General features: G+C 40.9%; 1 protein-coding gene across 7 annotated transcripts in view; it reads left to right on the plus strand.

Annotated features, from left to right (window-relative positions):
• Positions 1-221: 221 nt before the first annotated feature.
• Positions 222-23621, plus strand: part of TASP1 (taspase 1) — a 274377-nt gene continuing 250977 nt past the window's right edge. For 2 of the 7 annotated variants that reach the window (XM_062203860.1, XM_062203861.1), the window contains exons 1-4: positions 682-859; positions 9935-10141; positions 15607-15674; positions 19988-20056. In XM_062203860.1, coding sequence (XP_062059844.1) covers positions 10009-10141; positions 15607-15674; positions 19988-20056 — 270 coding nt within the window. In that variant the 5' untranslated portion in view covers positions 682-859; positions 9935-10008. Of the gene's footprint in view, positions 262-673; positions 860-9934; positions 10142-15606; positions 15675-19987; positions 20057-23621 lie in introns of those variants that run through there. The other 5 variants (XM_062203858.1, XM_062203863.1, XM_062203859.1 and 2 more) reach the window with 5 other exon arrangements.

The raw sequence follows: 23621 nt of genomic DNA on the forward strand, positions 1-23621 counted from the left end.
GGAGCAGTGTCCGTGGAAAGATAAGTAATGGCACCTGCAAAGCTCAGGACTTAGCCCGAGGCGGCGTTCGCACCGCACCTCTGGGGCCAGGTGAGCAACTAGGGAGCAAGGGCGGAGTCGGAGTAGCGCGTGGGCGTGCGCTTCCGGTCACGTGCTCGACATGCACGGCCAATGGAAGGGCGTAGCGTCATCCCCGCTTCCTCACCCTGGCAACGGGCGGGTGACTACTTCCGGTGCAGTGAGGGCTCGGGGCTGGAGCGGGTGAGTGTCTCTCTTTCTCATGCTGTCCGCGCGGCTGCTGCCGCCGTGCTGCTACTTGGGTGTGGGTCCCGTAGGCTCGCAGGGACTTGCTCTCTGGGGCCGGGAGGGGACAGCGCGCTGGAAGCCCTTGCCCCGGGCGGGGCTAGAGTCGGGGGCCTGGGATGTCTCTTGTCTCGGTCTCGCGTGGGGCCAGCGTCAGCCCTTTACCCAGCCCAGTCTCCGGTTTGGCGGCCTCTTCGCTTCTGCGGAGTGGCGGGGAAGGACTGTCTGGGAGTTCTCAGAGCCCTCACCAGCCTTGCAGTCCGGGGCTGGAGGTGTCAGAGAGGCTCACAGAGATCCGAAAGTGTGTACCCTTAGCCTTGGGTGGCGGGTTGGCGGCAGGGCAGCCCTGTGTAGTGTAATAGAGGTCCGCTTAGAATCCTGTGGGACCTGAGTGTCTACTGCCCTGGCACAGGAGGAGTAAAGCACCGAGAAGATGGAGCAGCTGGCGAGGAGGGCGAAAAGCAGGAACTGGAGGTGCCCAGGCAGTAAAGGGCATCGTGTTTCCGGAAGGAGGGAGCTCAACCTGACTTGCTTCTGTAGGGGAGGGGAAAGAAAGGTATATTGGGGACCCTGTGACTGAGATCGATGAGTAATAAGCTAAGGAATTTTTGCTCATACACTAGGGTATTGGATAATTTCGCTTTTTGTTTGTTGTAAATAAAGCTTTTCACCACCACTTATAAAAGCAGTGGATATTAAAGAATAACTGGAAATGCAGGCATACTTAAGAGATTATCTGTGGTTCTACGAACCCATCATTTGTTCTAATTTTGTATGCACGTTAGTCTGTGATTATAGTATAATATGTGGTTGTCACTGAAAAGCATAATTTGTGTACATTGCATCTATCGCATGACTAGATTGTCAGTTTTTTTCCTTGCTGAGATATATTTCACATGCCATACAATTAATCCTTTTAAGTTGTAAAATGCACTGGTTTTTAATATAGTCACAAAGTTGTATGTTCATCATCAATATTTAATTCCTGAACATTTTCATCACCCCCTCCCCCACCAAAGAAATTCTGTACTTACAGTGGTCGCTCTCCATTAGAGTCTCCTCTTCTTGCCCACCTCTTCCACCCAGGCCTTGCAGTCACTACCGTGGATTTTCCTGTTTTGGACATGCCATGTAGGTGGAGTCATAAAATGTGGCCCCTTGTGTCTAGCTTCTTTCAGTTAGCACAGTGCTTTCAAGGTTCATCCTTGTCTATCATTATTTCATTCTTTTTTTATGGATGGTTGGTGTTCCATTGCATGAATGGAAATGTACCACCTATTTTGCTTGTCCACCATCAGTTGATGGATGTCTGGCTTGTTTTCATCTTTTGGCTGTTTCTAACAGTTTCAGAAACATCCTTGTGTAAATTTTTGTGTGGAAAAACATTTTGAGTTATTATGGGTCTAGAAATGGGGTCACCGGGTCATGGTGGCATCTTTGTTGAACTTTTTTGAGGTATTGCTGAGTGTTTTCCATAGTGGCTGTACCAGATTACCTTCCTTTCAGCACATTAGAGTAGTTTGTATTCTCTGGTTCTTGCTAATACTTTTTTTTTTTTTTATCATAAACATCTTGGTGTCTGAAGTGGTGGCTCGTTGTACTTATGATATGCGTTTCTGTGATGACTAACCATGTTAAACATCTTTTCATGTGCTCTGTCTTTGGTGTATCTTTGGAGAACTGTCTACTCTATTCCTTTGCTCTTTTTTAAGTTTAGTTCTCTTATTTTGAAGTTGTATGAGGTTTTTTTCTGTAATCTGGGCACAAGGCCCTTATATACATGATTTGCAATATTTTCTCCCATTTTGTGAGTTGTCTGTTCACTTTCTTGAAAAAATTTAAAGTTTAAAATTTTGGTTAAGTTCAACTTACCAATTTTTTTCCCTTTGGTTGCTTTGTGCCTTTTGTGTTATATCTAGCAACCATTGTCAAATCCAGAGTCACTAAGATTAATCTCAATATTTTGTTTTATAGTATTAACTCATTACAAGAGGTTTTTGACCTACTTAATTTTTATATCATTCTTTTGCATGAGGATATCCAATTTTTTCAGCACCATTTGTGGAAGAGTGTCCTGTTCCTACTGAATGGCACTGGCATTCCTTGTTGAAAAGCAAATTACCAATAGTTACCATTTTCTTAACCATTTCTCTGTGTTGGACATGTAGGTTGCTCCTAAATTTTTTATTATTCTAAATTATCTTGTGTTAAACATAGCATGGAAGCTTAAAATATTTTCTGTCTTTAAAGTTATTTTGGTAGAAAGCATTCTCAGAAGTGGAATTACTGGACCAAAGATGAACTTAAGTATGTTCTGGAGGTCATTTAATGAGGCACTAAGCTTTCAATGTCATGGTGTTAAAAGAAATAGTTTTATTCATCAGTTACAATAGTTTACAGGTGAATTACTGTAAAAGACTTGCTGTAAGATGGATTCCATGACTTCCTTCATCTTTTAACTGGTTCTGAAAGAGTGAGCAAATCTAGAGAAAACAACAACAAAAAAAACTCAACACTGTAGTAACAGGATATGTGGACATTTCCTAAGTGGTAGGGAAAAAAATAGTGTCCTCACATGCAGTAGGAAAATGAGAGACATGAGATCGGGATTTAGATCCTTAAATTAGCTCCATACAAGTCCCTGAGAGAGAAAAACAGTGTTCTATCCTGAGTCTTTATCCTGGCCTTGATAATCAAGGTTTAATTTATATTCATATTGGTCTCAGAGATGACCATCTTAAATTGTTTTTAGTAGATATTATTGAGTAAAAAAAAGTTTATTAGAAAATCCAGTTTTCCATGTCCTTGCCACTGTCTTCTAGTTCTTGGAGGATCCTTGGTACTGTTACCTTGTATCTGTGTAAACTAGTCTACACCTGGAATATCTCAGGGAAGATGGTATATGCAAAATGATACATTTTAAGGCTCTGGATACTTATTAACAGATTGCTTTTCAAAATGGTTATATCAGCTTATGATGCCAGGACAGTGCTAGTGAGGTAAGTTTCCTTTATGATTTTAATTCTTCAACATTCTTTCTTTAATGTTGGACTTCCAGTTTGTATTTCCTCTTATATCTTGTCTGCTTATGCCTTTTGGCATGGTATTTTTAGTTGGAGTTGTCCTTTATGATATTTATTTTGGCAGCCTTTTGTAGGTGGTTGCTTTACTGAAACCTGTATTTGGGGAGGAAAGTTAAAGTGCTTTTTGTAGAATTTATGCTGAGAGGTGTATCAGTATATATAACAAGAGTCAATGAAAAGGAAGTTAAATGCTTTAGGGAGAAATCTGTTTGATTTGGCAACTTGGGTGCAGTCCAAAATGACTTCAAAGTGGTTTGGAAAAGGGTAATGCTATTAAGAAAAATGAGTAATTTGAGATGGAGAAGATGAGCTTATTTTGAGTTTGCTAAGAAGACATTTCTTTTTTTTTTTTTAAAGATTAATTTATTTAGTTGAACGACTGAGTTAGAGAGGGAGAGAGAGAAAGACAGGTCTTCTATCTGCTGGTTTACTCTCAAATGACTGCGATGGCCGGAGCAGGGCCAGGTCCAAGCCAAGACCCTGTAACTCTGTCCTGTTCTCCCACATGGATGGCAGGGGCCCAGGTGTTTGAGCCATTCTCTGCTACCTTCCCTGGCACACTAGCAGGAAGCTGGATCAGAAGTGGAGCAGCCGGAACTTGAACTGGCACCCATATGTGATGCTGATGTTGCTGGTGGCAGCTTAACCTGCTGTGTCACAACACTGGCCCCTCTGGATATTTCATATAAATGAAATACTGTAATATGTGGCCTTTTGTGTGTAGCTTTCATCATTTCCAGTGTTCAGTCATGCCATAGCATGTATCAGCACTTCATTCCTTTCTGTGTTCCACTGTACAAATACACCACATTTTGTTCTCCATCGTCAGTTGATGGCTACTTCCACCTTTAGGCTTTTTAAAAATAATTTGGTAAATATCTGTGTAAAACTTTGTGTGGGAACATATGTTTTTAGTTCTTTTGAGTATTTTCCTAATAGTTAGGAGTTGCAAGGTCATATGATTACTCTTTGATTAACTTTTTGAAGAACTATTGCAGATGATAGACAAGTTGCTAGTATTTAGAAATAATCACAATGATTTTAATATCACTACTGGTAGGAAACTACAAAATGTCCACATTCAGACCTGTTATTTGGAAATAAAGGCATTATAAAAGTGACCCATAGAATTGTTTTTATTCTAAAAAATGTTACATGTGTATACATCTCCTTTCGTTGGAATTTTTTTTTGTGTGTTGAGTTACCTTAAAACTTAGCTGAAGTGTTAAGACATTTTTCTTGAGGATCAAAGTATGCTTTATCCATTTTGAATGATTTGTAATGATGACAAATTTGATAAAATATGAAAACATCACAGAAATAAATTTTTACACAATTATTTGAAATAGACTCAGACATGTGCGCACACACACACACACACACACAGGAGTCCATTTGCTGCTCTACTCCCCAGATAACTTAAATAGTTGGGCCTGGGCAGGTGAATACAAGAGCCATTAGCTTAATCTGGGTCTCTTGTGTGGGTGGCAGGGACCAAGTATTTGAGCCATCATCTACTACCTTCCCATGATGTGTAGTAGAAGTTGGAATCAGAAGCAGGCTTCAACCCAGTCACTCTCATGTCTCATGCAATATCTTTTTTTTTTTTTTTAAAGATTTATTTATTTTATTCGAAAGAGTTAGAGAGAGGGAGAAACAGATACTGAAAGATTTTCCACCTGCTGACTCATTCCCCAAATAGCTTGCAACAGCTGGAGCTAGGCTGATCCAAAGCCAGGAGCTTCTTTGGGATCTCCCACGTGGGTGTAGGGGCCCAAGCACTTGGGCCATCCTCCACTGCCTTCCCGGGCCACAGTAGCGAGCTGGACTGGAAGAGGGGCAACTGGGACAGAATCCAGTGCCCCAACCGGGACTAGAACCCAGGGTGTGGGCGCCGCAGGCAGAGGATTAGCAAAGTGAGCCACGGCGCTGGCCGAATGGCTGTGTTTTTTTGTATTTCTTCTCTTGATGGGATGCATGTTCAGAAGCATCAAAAATGTGACATTACCCTGCTTATTGCAATTTGTGAGATTTCCTAGGCTTACCTAATTGTTGGTCTTGAGCTTGTTAACTAGTGTTTCCATTAAAGAAAGAGAAAATGAAAGCAGCTTTTAAAAATAATATGTTCTGGCCGGCGCCGTGGCTCAACAGGCTAATCCTCCACTTTGTGGCGCAGGCACACCGGGTCCTAGTCCGGTTGGGGCGCCGGATTCTATCCCGGTTGCCCCTCGTCCAGGCCAGCTCTCTGCTGTGGCCCGGGAGTGCAGTGGAGGATGGCCCAAGTGTTTGGGCCCTGCACCCGCATGGGAGACCAGGAGAAGCACCTGGTTCCTGCCTTCGGATCAGCGCGGTGCACCGGCCGCAGCCCGCCAGCCGTGGCGGCCATTGGAGGGTGAACCAACGGCAAAGGAAGACCTTTCTCTCTGTCTCTCTCTCTCACTGTCCACTCTGCCTGTCAAAAATAAAAAAAAAATAAAAAATTAAAAATATGTTCTGATGGTTCAAAATCAAAATATGAAAGGATGAACAATGAAATTTTCTTTCCACCCTGGTTCATTAGTACTCCCAATCTCCTTCTGGTAAGCATTACTGTTTTTTTTTTTTTTTTTTTTTATAGATCCTTCCAGATGTATACTGTATATTTAGCTCTCTTTATACTATATATTTATATTTATTCTCCTCTCCTTCCAATGTGACTCTGTATATACTTGTATACCTTTCCTTTTAAAATTTTTAATTTTCATTAATTTGGTGCTTTTTTGTTTTAAAGGTTTATTTGAAATGTAGACTTTCAGACAGAAGGGAAGAGAGAGAGGGAGAGGGAGTGAGGGAGAGGGAGGGGGGGATGGAGGGAAGGAGGGGAGAGGTGTTCTGTCTATTGGTTCATTCCCCAAATGGCTTCAATGGCTGGAGCTAGGCTAATCTGAAGCCAGGAGCCAGGACTCAGGAGCTTCTTCCGGGTCTCCCACATGCATGCAGAGGCCCAAGCACTTGGGCTATCTTCCACTGCCTTCCATGGCCATTAGCAAAGAGCTGGAACTGAAAAAAACCAACTGGAGTGCTAACCAGTGTCCATGTGGGATGCTGGCACTGCAAGCAGAGGCTAAGCCTACTATGCCACAGCACCAGCCCTCTGTGCCTTTTTATTTTACTTCTTAAATATCTTTGAGACTATTAAATATATCTGTGTATCATGAGCTTTCTCTTTCTTTCCAGTGGCTGCTTTTATTTTTACCCACTTCCATGAAGACATACTGCTGACCCATATCTTAATTTTGGGTAATTTTTGCCAAATTGTCTTTATTGAGGTGTACCTCTGTATATTGCTGGTAGCTGTTTAGAACTGCTGTTTCTCTGTGTCCTCAAAACACACTGTCTTTCTTTTTGATGTTTGTCAGTCTAAGTTAAAAAGTGGTATTTGAATGTAATTTTATCTTGTATCTTTCTTTTGAATGAATTTAGCGTCCTTTCTGTATAATCAATTACATAATTTTTTTTTTCCTGTAAGCTGAGATCTATCCATCTTACCTGTTTTGTTGTCTTTTCACCATTTGTTGGAACTTTATTTATTAAGCAATACAGACATCTAATGTGTTCTGAGTTATAAAGTCATGTTGGGGTGGAAGTTACTTCATTTCTGGTCAAATTAAACATTTTTGGGAGTTGGGAGCCAGAAATGCATATTGAATAGTCTATCTAATTGAGTTCTTTCCAGTACAGCTTTGGAGCCAACATTTTTGGAGGGATTTGTTGAAATGATAAGTGTTGATAACTAATTATATTTCAGATAGTGTCTGAGGGAGGACACATTGACTAAGAAATAGCATACTGATTGATTCATCTTCACACTTTATTAACTTTTTAGACAACCTTGAGAAAAAAGTTTTAAATCTCATATATTAAAATACCTATTACATCAAATCTTATAAAATAAAGATGTTATAATTTATCACTTTCTTATTTATTTTTATATTATAAAAGGTAAGTGTCACTGTGAAAAAATTATCACATGTCAGTGAGTCAGAGTAGCAGTAGCTGCTTGGATTTGTTTTTATTTTCATTGAACCTCTTAATTTTGCTTAATTTTTTCAACACAATCTTATGTTCGTGTTTTTAGCTCTTTTTTCTGGCTGTGCCAGACATGGTGGCACATGTAGGCTGGCAAATGAATCACTCAGTTCTACTTTGTCACCTGAAAATACAGAAATGGTAAACTATTTCAGAGAAATGTGAGAAATTAACCAAATAAACGTAATTGAAGCAGATCCTTGTGAGATCATTGGATGAAAACCATCATTAGGAAGACAATTAGCACACAAAATAAAAACAAGAGCAAGTATTAAATTTACTGTTATTTGATCAACATCAAAGTTTTTGTAATAAATTTTAAAGTTTTTGTAATTATAAATTCAATTTTTTGTAATAAATAAAATGTTTGCCTGAATGTATGATTATATGTAAACATTTTAATGTAACACTGTGTATTTATGTATATCTAATCTAAACTATTTTTCCTATAAGTGAAATGTTGAATAATAAAAATTAAATGGGCCCTTTTAAATCAGGAATTAAGAGAAGTTAAAAATAGTATATTACAGTACTTCTCAGACTATTTAGTGTAAGGGACCAGTTTTTTAAGAACTTAAGTCCATTGCAGCCTAACTCTTCTGTAAAATGCAAACTTCGCTTAAACAAAAAACAGAATATACTGAAATATGAAACTGTGAGGTCTGGCACTGTGGTACAGTGGGTAAAGCTGCTGCCTTCAGTGCTGGCATCCCATGTGGGTGCCGATTCAAGTCCTGGCTGCTCCACTTCTAATCCGGCTCTCTGCTATGGCTTGGGAAAGCAGTGGAAGATGGCTTAGGTCCTTGGGCCTCTGCATCTGCACCTGCGTGGGAGACCCGGAAGAAGCTCCTGGCTTCGGATTGGTACAGCTCCAGCCGTTGCAGCCATCTGGGGAGTAAACCAGTGGATGGAAGACCTCTCTGCCTCTGCCTCTGCCTCTCTGTAACTCTGCCTTTCAAATAAATAAAAAAAGGAAAAAGAAATATGAAACTGTGAAAGATAAAATGGAAAACAAATTTTTGTTAGGTTTAGCAGGTAAAATTGTTTCAAAAATATAATTGTAAGGGAATAGAAAAGAATTGTGAAAAGTATTTACATCATTTATGAAAATGTGTCTCTAAAGCAAGTAATATGTTAACACAGTATCTCTGCCCTGGGAACAAACACTGGAATGCAGGCTTTGCTTTAAGTTAGCTTTTTTTTTTTTTTTTTTTTTTTAAGGTCATTTCTGTTTTTTACTTTGGAAAAGAAAAACTTGCTGACTTTTCTCTTCCTTTCTCAATTTAGTTTAAGGTGCAGATTTTTACTTAAAGATGTGAACTTGGGTATCTAAATAATTTCAACCTGCTTACTCTGATTTTTTTTGTGTATCTGTCGATTTTTAAGTGATCCTGTTTCCCCTAATCAGAAGTGTGTTCTTATATTGGTATTGTTATTAAGCTTTAGCTGGTGATAAATATTTTTATTAAACTTGTAAACTGGTAAATAAACATTTAGAACCTTTATGGCATAAGTTATTTGTAATTTGTTAACTTTTATGTCTTGTTTATCTTTAGAGAACTTCAGAAATAATGTTTTTCATGAATCGACAGCTATTCACGGAAGTGTTGTTACTTTAATTTCTTGGTTTAGTCATATACCTTTGTTTGCATTTTTGTTAGGCAATTGAACTATGGAACATAAAACTAAGAATTAGCATGTGTGAATCTGTGTGTTGCTTCATTTTCTTCATTCAAACTTGTATTTATTTTTAATTTTATTTGAAAGGGGGAGAGAAGGATAGGCAGAGATGTTCCATCTATGAGTTCATTCCCCAAATGCCTGGAGCAGCCCCGGCTGGGCCAGGCTGAAATGGGGGCCCAGGAATTCAACTCAGTCTGGGTCTCTCATGTGGGTATCGGGGACCCAAATAGTTAAGCCATCACCTTTTGCTTCCCAGGATGGGCATTAGTAGGAAGCTGAAATTTGGAAATAGAGCTGGGACTTGAATCTAGGTACTGTGGCTTAGGATGTGGACATTCCAAGCTATGTTGTAACCCCTGCCCCAAGTGCATACCTCTCCATTCCTTTATTTAAATGATCAGAAATCTAAGCTTTGTATCAAGGGTCAGTGGTGTTGCCAGCACCACTTGGTGTTTCCAAAATAATCTAGAGATTATTAGCCTTTGGTTCCTAGGGAGTAAAAAGTGATATTTAAGATATATTGAGGATAACTTCAACGTAATGTAGAAGAATGATAAAATATCTCTGGGTCAGTATGAGATCTTTTTACAATTGTTCTTTTGTTTATATGACTTCACGCAGTTACTCTCAGTGGACAGATAGATTTAAGTTCTAAGCTTTTTATATTCTTTGTATTACCCAGTTAAATAACTTTAAATAGAAGTTTTGAAAGTTCCCTTTCCATGTTTTTTTGGTAAGTAATGTAATGGGAGTATTAGTGGAAAGAAATCATACCATCTTTGCTTGTTTTCCTCTAGGGTAATTCCTGTTCTGCAGTTACTTTTGGATAGAAGTATGCCCTTTTTCCAGTAGAAGATGGTAATCTTGGAGAATGACCATGGAGAAGGGGATGAGTTCTGGAGAAGGGCTGTCTCAGATTTCAGCTGTTAAAGTAACAGCCAAAGACTTGGAAACAAAGCAGCCCCAGAAAGACAGACGAGGGGGCTTTGTGCTGGTGCATGCAGGTAAGCTCTGCATGGGTGATTCTGAAGATGAAGCTCAAGTTGATTTTTTTTCTTGCCTTGAAATACACTGAGAACTGCATTTCACATGTGGAGGAGACAATTGCCAGAGAGTAGTTGAAACCAAGAAAGTGTTTGCTTTCAATATCATGAGGACCTCTAGTTGAAAGATTTCATGGCAGCAGTTATTTCTGTATCTTTTTCACTCCCCTACTCCGTTATTTGTTTTTACCCCATATGATGGATATATTTAGAGAATGTTAAGTAGTTTTAAAACTCTTGGTAGCATTTTTTTAAAATAATGCTTCTGAAAGAATTGTTTTGACTCCCATATTAGATTATGGTCATCTTTGAGTGTAATTATATAATCTTAGAGTTACTTTGCTTTGTAGGGAAATTTTAAATTTTCTTTTTTCCCTCTGAAAATTGGATTACTCTAGTCTTTGAAATAAATTGACAATTGATTAATAGGAGAAAAACAATAGGTTTATTTTATAAGTATTTAGTTAGTTATTTGAAAGGCAGAGTTAGAGAGCACGAGTGAGAGAGTGAACTCTCTTCAACCCACTGGTTCATTCCCCAAATGGCTTCAGTGGCAGGACTGGTCCAGGTGGAAGCTAGGAGCCTAGAGCTCTATCCAGGTCTCCCATGTGGATTGCAGGCTCCCAAATACTTGGTCTGGCTTGACTACTTTCCCAGGTGCATTAATAGATTGGATTGGAAGTGGAACAGCTGGGACTTTAACCTTTGCTTATATGTGATGATGGCAATGCTGGCCCTTCTATTGGTTTAATAAAGTGAAAACGTTTTTAATGTGCAGATTTTATGTGGGAGCCATACACAAAGTGTGAGATTCAAAGAAGGCCAAATGGTTGAAGCTTAAATAATATTAACATTTTTTTGACATTTACTTTCCATTTATTTGGAAGTGAGAGAGATATACAGAGACAGATGATCTTCTGTACAATAGTTCATTCCTCTCAAATGCCTGTAACAGCCAAGACTGGAGACCTCAGTCCAGGTCTCCCACTTGAATGGCAGGGACCCGAATACTTGAGCTATCATCTGCCTTCCCAAAGTGCACATCAGCAGAAAGCTCGGTTAAAAGCGGAATAGGCAGAACTTGAACTTAGCACTATGATTTGAAATGTAGGAGTCCCAAGTGGCCACTTGACAGCTGCACCAAACATCCACCCCTTACAGAGCATTTTGAGCTACAGAAATGCCTCTTACAGGCTCGAGGCACCTGGAGATATGACAACAGTTACGAGAGGTTGAGGGGAAGAAATGTACTGCAGATAGAAGTCCTATGCAGATACAGTCTCCCATGTAACAGTCATTGGAAGAATATCTGACATACTTTGGTGATCTCTGGAAGAAGGTGTTATGATACTATTTCTTCTTGAGTAGATAAGGCAGATTAGGGGCTTCGGAAAAGCTTCACTAATGTTGATGTCCTCTCCAGATATGGATCTCCCTCACAAAGCTATCCCATATCTGCAGCCTCTCTGAATAACCATCTCAGAATATACCAAAAAATTGTATTTTTGGATGGGATATTTTACTTTCCACACATTCTTGATATTTTAATTGAGGAACCTTAAGACTAGAGAGATTAAGTGACTTAGCCATGTTACTATTAGGTACCAGGGCCAGGCTGAGAGACCCTTAAGTGGACCTTTTTCTCTCAGTCTGGTGTCCTTTTTACTGCATCATTCTGTGATCTCTATTCAAGAGGACCATGGGGACAGACACAATGAACTTCAAACCCTGAGCCGCCCATCATTGAAGGGTCTTGGGTTTCTGAGCAGTGTGGCTCTGCTGGAGTATGCTCAGCAGGCTCTTTGTTCTTTGGCTCTTTTTGTTTTCCTGCTTTCAGAGTCTAACTTAGACAACCTCTGTGAAAATTGAATGAATAGATGGGTCTTCTATGATCTTTCCTTAGACAGTCAAGCAAAATTGGTGCAGGATCAGCTTTGATATGGAGTGACTTTTGTGAAACTGGTGTTTGGCCTGTTACGATGTTTGTCCATATCTGCACTAAACAACCTGGGAAGTCCAGGAGGATCTAAAAATAATAAAACATAATGGGTTTAATTCCTTTTTATATAGATGCTTTTACAAAGAAATTGTTAAATTTATTTAAATAACAATTTCAAACTAGACCTGGAACTAGAACTCCTGCCTTCAGATTCCTAGTTCAGTGTTCTTTCTACTGTGCCATGTTGATGGTACATCTTCCATGATACCTACTGAGATGGCATATTCAGAATGAGCATTTGGAAAATGAACATGAAAGATCTGATTTTTTTTTTTTTTTTTTTTGACGGGCAGAGTGGATAGAGAGAGAGACAGAGGGAAAGGTCTTCCTTTTGCCGTTGGTTCACCCTCCAGTGGCCGCTGCGGCCGGCTCATTGCGCTGATCCGAAGCCAGGAGCCAGGTGCTTCTCCTGGTCTCCCGTGCGGGTGCAGGGCCCAAGGACTTGGGCCATCCTCCACTGCCTTCCTGGGCCATAGCAGAGAGCTGGCCTGGAAGAGGGGCAACCGGGATAGAATCCGGTGCCCCAACCGGGACTAGAACCCGGTATGCCGGCGCCACAAGGCGGAGGATTAGCCTGTTAAGCCATGGCGCCGGCCAAAAGATCTGAAATTTTTAAGAAGCAGTAGCATAGAGCTTTTGATTATTTGGAAAGCATCACTTTCTGTTATCATCATGACAATAGCTGTCCTTTCTCAGAAACATACTAGAAGGTAATGGCTGTCAGGTAAAGTTGGTACTGGGGGCCAGCAAAAAAGCAGAGGAAATTTGGGCAAGAAATTATGTGGATTAAGGGTGACACACCTCCAATTTTTAATTTATTAAAAGATCAGGTAGAGTGATTATACAGAAATATATATCTTACATGTTTAATGAACAAAATTTCAAATCCTTAATTATTGAGCTATTTTTTCACACTATAATACACTTGCCTAGATTAATCATTTAGGTAGATTCTTGTTATTATTTTTAAATATTTGAGAGGCATGCAGGGAGGGATAGAGAGAGTGAATAGGGAAAAATGGAAAGAGAAAAGATAGGTATAAAAAGAGAGATGTTGGTTTGTGCTGTAAATGTCTGCAGTGTCTAGGGCTAGACCAGACTGAAGCTGGGAGCTGGGAACTCAATCCATGTCCACTCAGTCCATTGGGTGACAGAAACCCAGTTGCTTGAGCTATCACTGCTACCTCCCAGGATCTGTATTGATGGGAAGCTGGAGTTAGGAGCCAGATTGCAGAAACCAACCCAGGTACTCTGATGTGCTATAGGGGCATCTTAACAGCTGGGCTAAGTGCCGCCTTCTTTTTTAAAGATATGTTTTATTTGAAAGGCAGAATGATAGAGAGAAAGGGATCTTCAATTCCCTGGTGCACTCTCCAGATGGTTGCAAGGGCTGTGGCTGGGTCAGGTTGCAGCCAGGAGCCTGGAACTCGGGGTCCCCCATGTGGATGCTAGCATCCAAGTAAATGGGCCATCTTTGCTGCTTCCCTAGGCACATTAGCAGGGAGCTGGATCAGAAGCAGAGCATCCAGGCTTTTAACCAGAGGAATCCCAAGTAGCAGCTTACTCCGCTGTACCACACCTCTGGCCCCTAAATGCCCACTTGTATATGCTTTTATTGAAACTTTTATTTACTTAAATGAAGTATTTAAGTATTTGTCATAAAGAGAAAGGAACTTTAAATGTAGTGCAAACAAAACTGATTAAATTTTATCTGTGTCATATGGGTCGGTGGCTTGGAGAGAAAGGTCTTCCAGTCACTGGTTCACTCCCCAAATAGCCACAATGGAAGCTGAGCCAATCTGAAGCCAGGAGCTAGGAGATTCTTCTGGGTCTCTCACTTGGGTGCAGGGGCCACCAAGCACTTGGGCCATCTTCCACTGCTTTCCCAGGCCAAAGCAGAGAGCTGGATTGGAATAGGAGCATCCTGGACATGAACCGGCGCCCATGTGGGATGCTGGTACCGCAGGCAGAGGCTTAGTCCACTATGCCACAGCACTGGCCCCTGCAGGCTGGGGCTTTAACGTGCTGCGCCACAACACCGTTCCCTCTAAAGTTACTTGTAAGAATTCTGAATTGCTTTTTTCTTTTCTTTGATTTTTTTTTTTTTAATTTATTTGAGAGTTACAGACAGAGGGAGAGACAGAGAGAAGGGTCTTCCATCCGCTGGTTCACTCCCCAAATGGCCATAACGCCTGGCATCCCTTCAATCTAAAGCCAGGAGCTTCTTCTGGTCTCCCACATGGGTGCAGGGGCCCAAGCACTTGGGCCATATTCCACTGCTTTCCCAGGCCATAAGCAGAGAGCTGGGTCAGAAGAGGAGCAGCTAGGATACAAACTGGTGCCCATATGGGAAGCTGTCACAGCAGGCGGAGGCTTAGCCTACTATGCACAGCTTTGGCCTCAAGAATTCTGGATTCTAAACAGTAATTTCCAAATTTTTTTTGAAGACTTATTTATTTGAAAGTTAGAGGTCGTTCATCCACTTGTTTACTTTCCAGATGGCTGCAACAGCCAGGGCTGGGCCCAGCTGCAGTCAGGAGCCAGGATCTCCCTTTTGGGTGCAGGGATCCAAGCACATGGGCCATTCTCTGCTGCTCTCCCAGGCCACTAGCAGGAAGCTGGATCTGAAGTGAAACAGTCGGGAATTGAACTGGTGCCCACATGGGATTCCAGCTCTGGAGGTGGTGGCTTCACCTCCTATACCACAGTGCTGGCCCTGTGGCAGGAGCTTTTTGAAAACCAATAGAAAAGGGACCTTATTTTTACTTTCTTTTTTTTTAAATTTATGTAATTTATTTGAAAGGTAGAGTTGCAGAGAGAGAGAGGTGGAGAGACAGAGAGAAATCGTGTATCCACTCTCCAAATGGCTGCAATGGCCAGGGCTGGGCTAGCCTGAAGCCAGGAACCAGGAGTTTCCCCTGGGCCTCTCACATGGGTGCAGGGTCCCAAGGACTTGGGCCATCCTCTGCTGCTTTCCTAGACACATTAGCAGGGAGCTGGATTGGAAGTGGAGCAACTAGGACCCAACCTGGTGCCCATATGGGATGCCGGCATTGCAGATGGTAGCTTAACCTGTTTCAGCAGAATGCTGGCTCCAAAGGGACATTATTTCTGACATACCTGGATTATCAATTCCAGATCAGAAGAAGTCATGGCTAGGAAAGAGGTTTTCAAAAGGAGGAGAGGAGGTGATTTTGGGATATGAACCATTTCTGGGGCTTCTGGTCAGAAGAGCTTTTGAGAAAGAAGATAGGTATGGCTTATGGTGGAGAAAGAAGCTATTAGATCTCCAAAAACCTATAAAATATGGGCAATAGGTTTATTTTCACTAGGATGGCATCAGTTTTATGGACTGCTTATATAAATAAGCAAGAACTCTGATAATATGAAGATAACTTAACAATTGGTTTTTGTTTCTCTACTCTAGGTGCAGGTTATCATTCTGAGTCCAAAGCCAAGGAATATAAACATGTATGCAAACGAGCTTGTCAGAAGGTATGAACAGAATGTGTAGGATGGAAATGGTTTGAACACAAGGGAGCTTTTCCTTGAAATTCCAAATTTTAAGATTTCATTTATAGGGCAGTCTTTGGTTTGGAACACAAATTGTTTTGCTCATATTTGTAGGTCTGGTTTTCCTTCAATTTCTGAATGAAGCTTAGTTCTTTCCCTTCCTTCCCCAGATTAAAGTCTATATTTTTGGAATTGTGGGCACATAATCATATCTCTTGTAATCTTTAGTTGTACTCTGTAGAAGCGGTAGGGAAAACAGCTTAAAAGCAGCTGTTGTATCTTTCCATGAAGGAAAGAAAAAACATAATTAAAAAATTAAAGTGGGTGCTTTTCTTAGATTATCCTGTACTTTTTTCCTTCTGTTTTTCATCATGTAATTTGTATCCCAGCAAATCCATTGTCATTCCTGAGTTTAGCTTTATCCTTGTATTCAGTTGTGCTTTTTTCCTCTTTGGTTTTTGAGGTTTTGCTAAATTATTCAATAATTAATGTGGGAGTAGGAATGGACTCAAAGAAACACTGTTTGTTTTTATTTTGATCCTGATTATATACTCTTGTAAACAAACCTTCCATTACTTTTTATGCAAATAGAATGTTAGTTGGATACTGTGTATCAAGTAAATATGGGTCTAAGCTCTTTTCATTTAGAAAGATTATACTTTATTAGAGATCCAAGCTTTTTCTTATGAATGAAATCCCATAAATAAGAATATTTTGTTATAGGGTTTTATTGTGTTTTTCAGGTTGATAATAAAGCTAGTCCCCCGCCCTCCTGCCCTCTGGCCTCATCATTGCCTCCTTTGCTCCCTGAGTATGCCCTTTCCGTAGGCTAGAGATTGGGCTACAGGCCTGGGGCAATGCAGTGTGGAGAGGGCGGGTGGCAGACTAGGGGGCAGTGAAACTGCCTATGTATGGTAGAAGCTCTTTCAGGCGTGACTGATTGGTTCTCAGGCTCTGCTGCTGTAAACTCCATGGCATCTCTAATGGGCAGACCTGCAAGCTGCTCCTGCTCCTCCTCATCTTCTTCTTCTTTTTAAAGGTTTATTTATTTATTTATTTATTTGAGAGTCTGAGTTACAGAGAGAGAGACAGAGAGACGCAGAGAGATAGAGAGATCGTCCATGCACTGGCTTACTCTCCAGATGGCAGCAACAACAGGGGGTTGGGCCAGGCTGAAGTCAGGAGGCAGGAACTTCTTCCAGGTCTCTCACATGGGTAGCAGGAGCCCAATCACTTGGGCCATTCTCTGCTGCTTTTTTCCAGGCCATTAGCAGGGAACTGGATCGGAAGTATAGCAGCCGGACATGAATTGGTGCCCATTTGGGATGCCAGCAGTGATTTTACCTGCTGTGCCACAGCTCCAGCCCTGCTGCTCATCTTCTACTTGGCCTGGCAGCAGTGTGTCAGCTTGCCCTACCTCTGCATCATGATCTGTGTGGTGCTCCACAGGATCATGTTGAGATCCATTGATTCTCTGACCTTGACAAAGCCGTGACCTGCTTACCGCGTCAAATGGCACCAAGCATACGGATGGAAGAGGGACCCTTGGGCACCTGCCTGGCCAAAGTAAAGGAGGAAGGAGACAACTTGGACATGCTCCCACATACACTTAAGAAAGCACAGAAAGAGCCTCTGTGTAGCAGATCTGCCTTCTTGGATGAATAAGCCTATGGTGATATCAGTGGAAATTCGCAGAATAAGACATCATTAGAAATGAAAAATTATCCTAGCAAGGCTGGCCTCTTGCTTCACGAAGTGCCCCCATGTTTGCAAGAATGAGTAGTAAGAGATCCAGCTTCAACAGCTGCTCCTAGCAGGATCGTGCATCTGTTTTCTGCTCCTACTGAAGAGTGTTTGCCTGCGCTGTCCCAAGGTTGCAGATGGCCACAGAACATGGTGCCCCAAAGCAGAGCCCTGAGCATCAGGACTGCCACACCATCCAGAACTGTGAGAAATGGGAGTTTTAAAGGATCAGCAACTAAGTGGTTTTGCTGAGGGGCAAGGCTGAGCAGGAACCATCCTATCTGGATCCTTCTGTCTGCAGTGCTATGTTGACCTCCAGAGATCTTCCTGAACAACAGACCCAATGTGTTCTTCTTGGTCTTTTACAGTTCACGTCTTCAGAGGCATTGATAGAATACAAGAAAATGCTTTCAAGCATAAAAAGTACCTCAAATGATCTACAGATAACAGGATTCCTGGTTCCATCAGCCTTTGAATTAGCAAATTTATTATGCCATAGTTAAGGTACAAGCAGAGCGATAAAAACTGAGATTAACATTAAAGCTGTCTTTCACATTGTTGGAGGCAAACTACATAGCCCTTAAGTTCTTGCTTAGCCAGCTGATGTGGGATGAGATTTCTGAGTGTGTTTTAGATTGTGCCTGAAAGATAATCAAATTGGGAGCTGTTTCAGCAGTTGATTGATCCATTTTGTATAAATATCAGATGAGGACATAAAGATGTCACATGAAGTTGTCTGTGAATCTCCAATATGTGTTCTAAGGGCCACTGTTTACTATACCATCTCATTCTTCAGCTTGTCTCTGATCACCTAACAGGAGTGTGTATTTATAGACTCTGTCCCACTGTATTTTAATTAAGCCTCCTGAGTTCAGGGTAAGCTATAACCATTTCTGCATTTGTTACAATAATTTTTGTCTGGCAAAATTTGATTTCTTTACTCAAACCCCTCCCTTCTACTTAAAATGCACTTTGAATGAAGAACCTACAGTGAGAGCGCCAATATTCAATTTATTTTTAGAATAATCTCAATAAACTAAGAACTCTAGCAGTGTTACTGTAGCTAAAAAGAGCTTGGGACTACTAGATGTAGCCCTCGTGTTGTGAGGCAAATCAAGTATTTCCCTTAAAAAATTTTCCTGATCTCAGGAATTGAGGTATATTTTACACCAAGATTTTTCTGAGGTAACTCCATTAGTGATTTGTTGATAACTTTAATAAATGTTATTAAAGAGTGCAAGTTTTTCAAGACTGCCAAAGTGAGACTGAAAACAACCATTTGAGGGATTATTGAATGCTTATGTCTGTTTATATTGTGAAAAATATAATAAGGCTAAGAATTCTTTAAGCTATTTTATGCTTTTTCTTAATTTTCAAAGGATGAATTTTTTCATTATTTGAAAAGAAATGTTTTCTTTTTATACAACTGTAGTTCTGGAAATCTAATACATTTGGATTGTAATTAGCCTCCTGAATTTCTATAACAAGTGAGCCTCTTAAAAGTTTAATGAAAAAAAATGTTGGCCGGCGCCGCAGCTCAGTAGGCTAATCCTCCGCCTGCGGCGCCGGCACACTGGGTTCTAGTCCCGGTCGGGGCACCGATCCTGTCCCGGTTGCCCCTCTTCCAGGCCAGTTCTCTGCTGTGGCCCGGGAGTGCAGTGGAGGATGGCCCAAGTGCTTGGGCCCTGTACCCCATGGGAGACCAGGAGAAGCAACTGGCTCCTGCCATCGGATCAGCGCGGTGCGCCGGCTGCAGCGCGCCAGCCGCGGCGGCCATTGGAGGGTAAACCAACGGCAAAAGGAAGACCTTTCTGTCTCTCTCTCTCACTGTCCACTCTGCCTGTCAAAAAAAAAAAAAAAGTTTAATTAGTAGTATAGTTTTTAGCTTGAAACATTGTATTTATTGAATAAATAAGGGTTTTAATAATTTTCCAGGCTGGTTTCCCTTTTTTCCTTTTACTCTCTTTATTTGTACCCAAGGAAGTAAGGTGATTTTATAGTTTTATTCTCCATTTGTATTGGAAAAGATTATGATCTTTTAATCTTGATATAATAGATATAATAGTATCAAAACTATGTTTGTCAAATGTATGCTTCCATTTATGGATTCTGATATGGCTTTATGACTGAGTTTTTAATCCATGTAGGTGGGGAGAGTAGAAAAGTAGATGAAGAAATCACTAGTTTAGTCTGGGATTCGGCTATTTATACAAAATATGCATTGTCAGGCTATTTGAACAAAACTGAATTTGTGCAATTTCTGCAACTGTTTTGAATTGCCCTGTGATAAATGAAACCCTTTCACTTATTAAATTCCTGGTACTTTGCATTTTGTGGTTATATTCTATTTTCTTAATTTAGATAATATTGAATAAACTACATCATGAATTAGCCTGTATATGAATACTGGCTTGTTTATGTCTTGAAGTATGGACTGGATTTAGTGATAAGTTTTTATTGACTCTAAACATCTTCTATACTTCTTTAAGTGTATGGGTATGCCTGAGAAGTTGTGGTTTTACAATGAATAATTTCTGCCCTTGGTTTCATAGGCAATTGAAAAGCTACAAGCTGGTGCTCTTGCGACAGATGCAGTGACTGCAGCTCTGGTGGAACTTGAGGTATTCTTTCTCTCTGTTTGTGTTTTATTTAAGATATCTGTGAGTTTATGTTCCTTGTTCTGAAATGACATGAAACCGTTGGGGTAGTCAACTGTAAATTTGATCATGAGTATTTCCTGACAGTATTATCCTTTTTATGAAGAAGCCATTGATATTGGTAGGCTTTTTTCATTAGGGTCTTTTCTGAGTCATATAAAAGTTGTTGCCTTTTCTCTTTGTTTTTTTGGGGTTCATGAATACAAACATTAGTGGTGACTGGGTACTTAACATTTCTCAATATTTTCAGTGAAAGATTCTTGAAGTTAATTCCTTAAAAGACATATATGTTTTCTTGGTTAGAAAACAGAATTTCCAACTGTCTAGAAATGTCTAATGTGGAAGGGGCAGTTTCCTCGTGAACCTGATGATTAGATATATACCCTGATGCTGTCTGTGTTACATGAAGTACTCTCATTCAAGCGTGATTGTCTAGTTTGTTCCCAGGGTACAGTGGATGTTGAGGACGTCAGTGGACAGGCTCATTAAGTTTGTCATAATTCTTTGTACTCCACTGTGAGGGCCTTTAAGTTCTTCTAACCTGGAAACTCAATAAGTTTGTGTTGGGGATATTGAGGCTTTCATAAGACTGATTTTTGCTGCTCAGTTAGAGAAGGTGTCTTTGTGTTAGTGAGTTAAAGGATTTTTGTGGACCAGTGTTTTCCTGGTTGAGAAGGCTGCTTGGGGAATCAAGTACGACATGAAGATAAAACAGTAATCAGTTTGAGGGATGAATGATAGTTAAAGTAGACACTCTTAAGTTGCCTGGATTTAGTCTGTCACATCAGGTCACCTACCTTATCATGCTTTGTGTTGTGAAAATGGCCAAGTTTACCACAACTCCTGGTTATGTTTTCTGTGTGCTCCCCAGCTTATTGTGGAGTTAGCCTTTTGGTCATGCTTTGTAGATTTTAATCTCTCTTGATAACCCCCTCATCTTGTCCTAATGTAGTCAAGAAAGGTGAACATCTATGGTGGGCCCCAGTTCTGTTCTGGTTTGATCACTGAGGCATCTGACATGGGGATATGTGGTGCCCTCCCATTGTGACTGTTACATTTTCTATCAGCTCTACCCATCATTAGCCATTTGTTCCTGGGTACATCAGAGCCTGTCCTTGACTTAGTTTCCCAATTTGTAATATGAGGATAATTCCTATATCACAGAGTTGTGAAAATTAACTGAGTTGATATGTGACGTTCATTTAGCATATTATGCGGCACACAGTAAGAACCCTTTAACTGTTAGCAATTGTTACTGTTATGAGGTGCTTTGGAAATGATATATGTGAGGTAAAGATTTATGGTGACTATTAGTGATAAGTGTTACGTCAAAGACAGCTTAATTATTTATTGTGGATTAAAGAAGAAAAGTGACGCAAGGAAGAGGGTGTACTTACCACCAAATCTACTTTTACTCAAAGAACACACAAGGAGGACTTTGTCTAAATCCAATTAAAGTTAGTTGAAAATGACTTTCCTTTGTACAGGAAGTGGTGTCCTGATATTACCAGTGCATAGTATGTGTGGGTCTGGGGGAAGAAGATTAATGAGTAGCTCGGGAATATGCTGTAATGCCAACTATTATTATAAAATTGAATGAAGCTAAGTTTTTTCTTTTCATCTTAGAATAATTTTCAAATGTCATATTTACATCATATTGAGTGTTTAATTCCAGTTTTCCCCAGTGATGAATGCTACTCTTAAAGGGTTTACTTATATTTCCTTTTTTTAAAAAATGATTTATTTATTTATTATTTGAAAGAATTACAGAGAGGCAGAGCAAAGGGGGGGGGGGAGGAGGTCTTCCACCTGTTGATTCATTCACCAGATGGCCCCAATGGCCAGACCTGTGCCAATCCAAAGCCAGGAAAAAAGCTTCCTCTAGGTCTCCCGTGGGGGTGCAGGGGCCCAAGGACTTGGGCCATCTTCTGCTTTCCCAGGCCATAGCAGAGAGCTGGATCAGAAGTGGAGCAGCCGGGTCTCAAACAGGCAGCCATATGGGGCACTGGCACTGCAGGCAGCAGCTTTACCCGCTACACCACAGTGCCAGCCCCAAAATTATTTATTCTTAAAAATACATTTTGGAATAATGAGATACTCATGAATAAACGAGATTTATAGTTTTGAATGATTACCTGTGCTTTTTGAGAGTGCAGTTATGAATTAAACAATTTTTAAAAATAGAAATAGGTCTTGGATCATGGTGGCATAGAATACTGCCTTAGTGCAGCCCTCCCCATTTTGTTTTCTTTTTTTTTTTAATTTGACAGATAGAGTTATAGACAGACAGAGAGAGAGAGAGACAGAGACAGAGACAGAGAGAAACATCTTCCTTCTGTTGGTTCACTCCCCAAATGGCTGCTACGGCCGGCGCTGCGCTGATCTAAAGCCAGGAACCAGGTGCTTCTTCCTGGTCTCCCATACGGGTGCAGGACCCAAGGACTTGGGCCATCCTCCACTGCCTTCCCGGGCCACAGCAGAGAGCTGGACTGGAAGAGGAGCATCTGGGACTAGAATTGGCACCCATATGGGATGCTGGCACCGCAGGCGGAGGATTAACCAAGTGAGCCAGGGCACCGGCCCAGCCCTCCCCAATTTTAATTGTTACATTTGAGGAAAAATTTTAAATACCTTTAAAATTCATTTTTATACAGTATTTTTCTTCTTGTAAGAAAATTTATGTATGTTTTTGAGAGGCGCAGGGCAGAGATCAAGACTGAGAGCAAGAGAAAGAGATGGACAAAGAGCTCCTATTAGTGGTTCATTCTTTTTTTCTTTTTAAGATTTTATGTATTTACCTGAGAGGTAGAGTTACAGACAGATAGTGAGAGGAAGAGACAGAGAGAAAGGTCCTCTCTCCGCTGCTTCACTCCCCAAATGGTCGCAACGGCTGAAGCTGCACCTAACTGAAGCTAGGAGCCCAGTGCCCCCTCCAGGTCTTCCATGCGGGTGCAGGGACCCAAGGACTTGGACCATCTTCCACTGCTCTCCCAGGCCATAGCAAAGAGCTGGACTGGAAGAGGAGCAGCTGGGACCAGAACTGGCGCCCACATGGGATGCTGGTGCCGCAGGCGCCGGGCCCAGTGGTTCACTCTTAAAATGCCCACAACAGCCCTTTCTGGGCCTAAGGTGGAAGCCAGCAATTAATCCAGGTCTTGCATGTGGATGGCAGAAACCTAATTACTTGAGCCATCACTGCTGCCTCCCAGGGTCTGCATGCAATAAGCTAAGTCAGGAGCTGGAGCTGGGAATTAAGCCCAGGTACTGCACTGTGGGATGTGGCTATCTTAACTATTAGGCTAAATGTCCACTATCTCTGTAGTGTCTTGTGGAAATACATGTTAGTTTAAAGGCTAAGGCTACATTTACTGGAAGAATTTTCCTGAATCTTAAGAATTAAGTCATGCTTATACTGCCCCCTGCAGTTTCTATAACTTTATATAATTCTTTAAATTCTAACTGCAAAGTTCAATCGGTAATAGTTTGGGTGAATGGAAAGAGATAACGTTGGATTCTAATATTTTCTGTA

The sequence above is a fragment of the Lepus europaeus genome, chromosome 10, assembly GCF_033115175.1.
Source record: "Lepus europaeus isolate LE1 chromosome 10, mLepTim1.pri, whole genome shotgun sequence".
Taxonomy (NCBI): domain Eukaryota; kingdom Metazoa; phylum Chordata; class Mammalia; order Lagomorpha; family Leporidae; genus Lepus; species Lepus europaeus.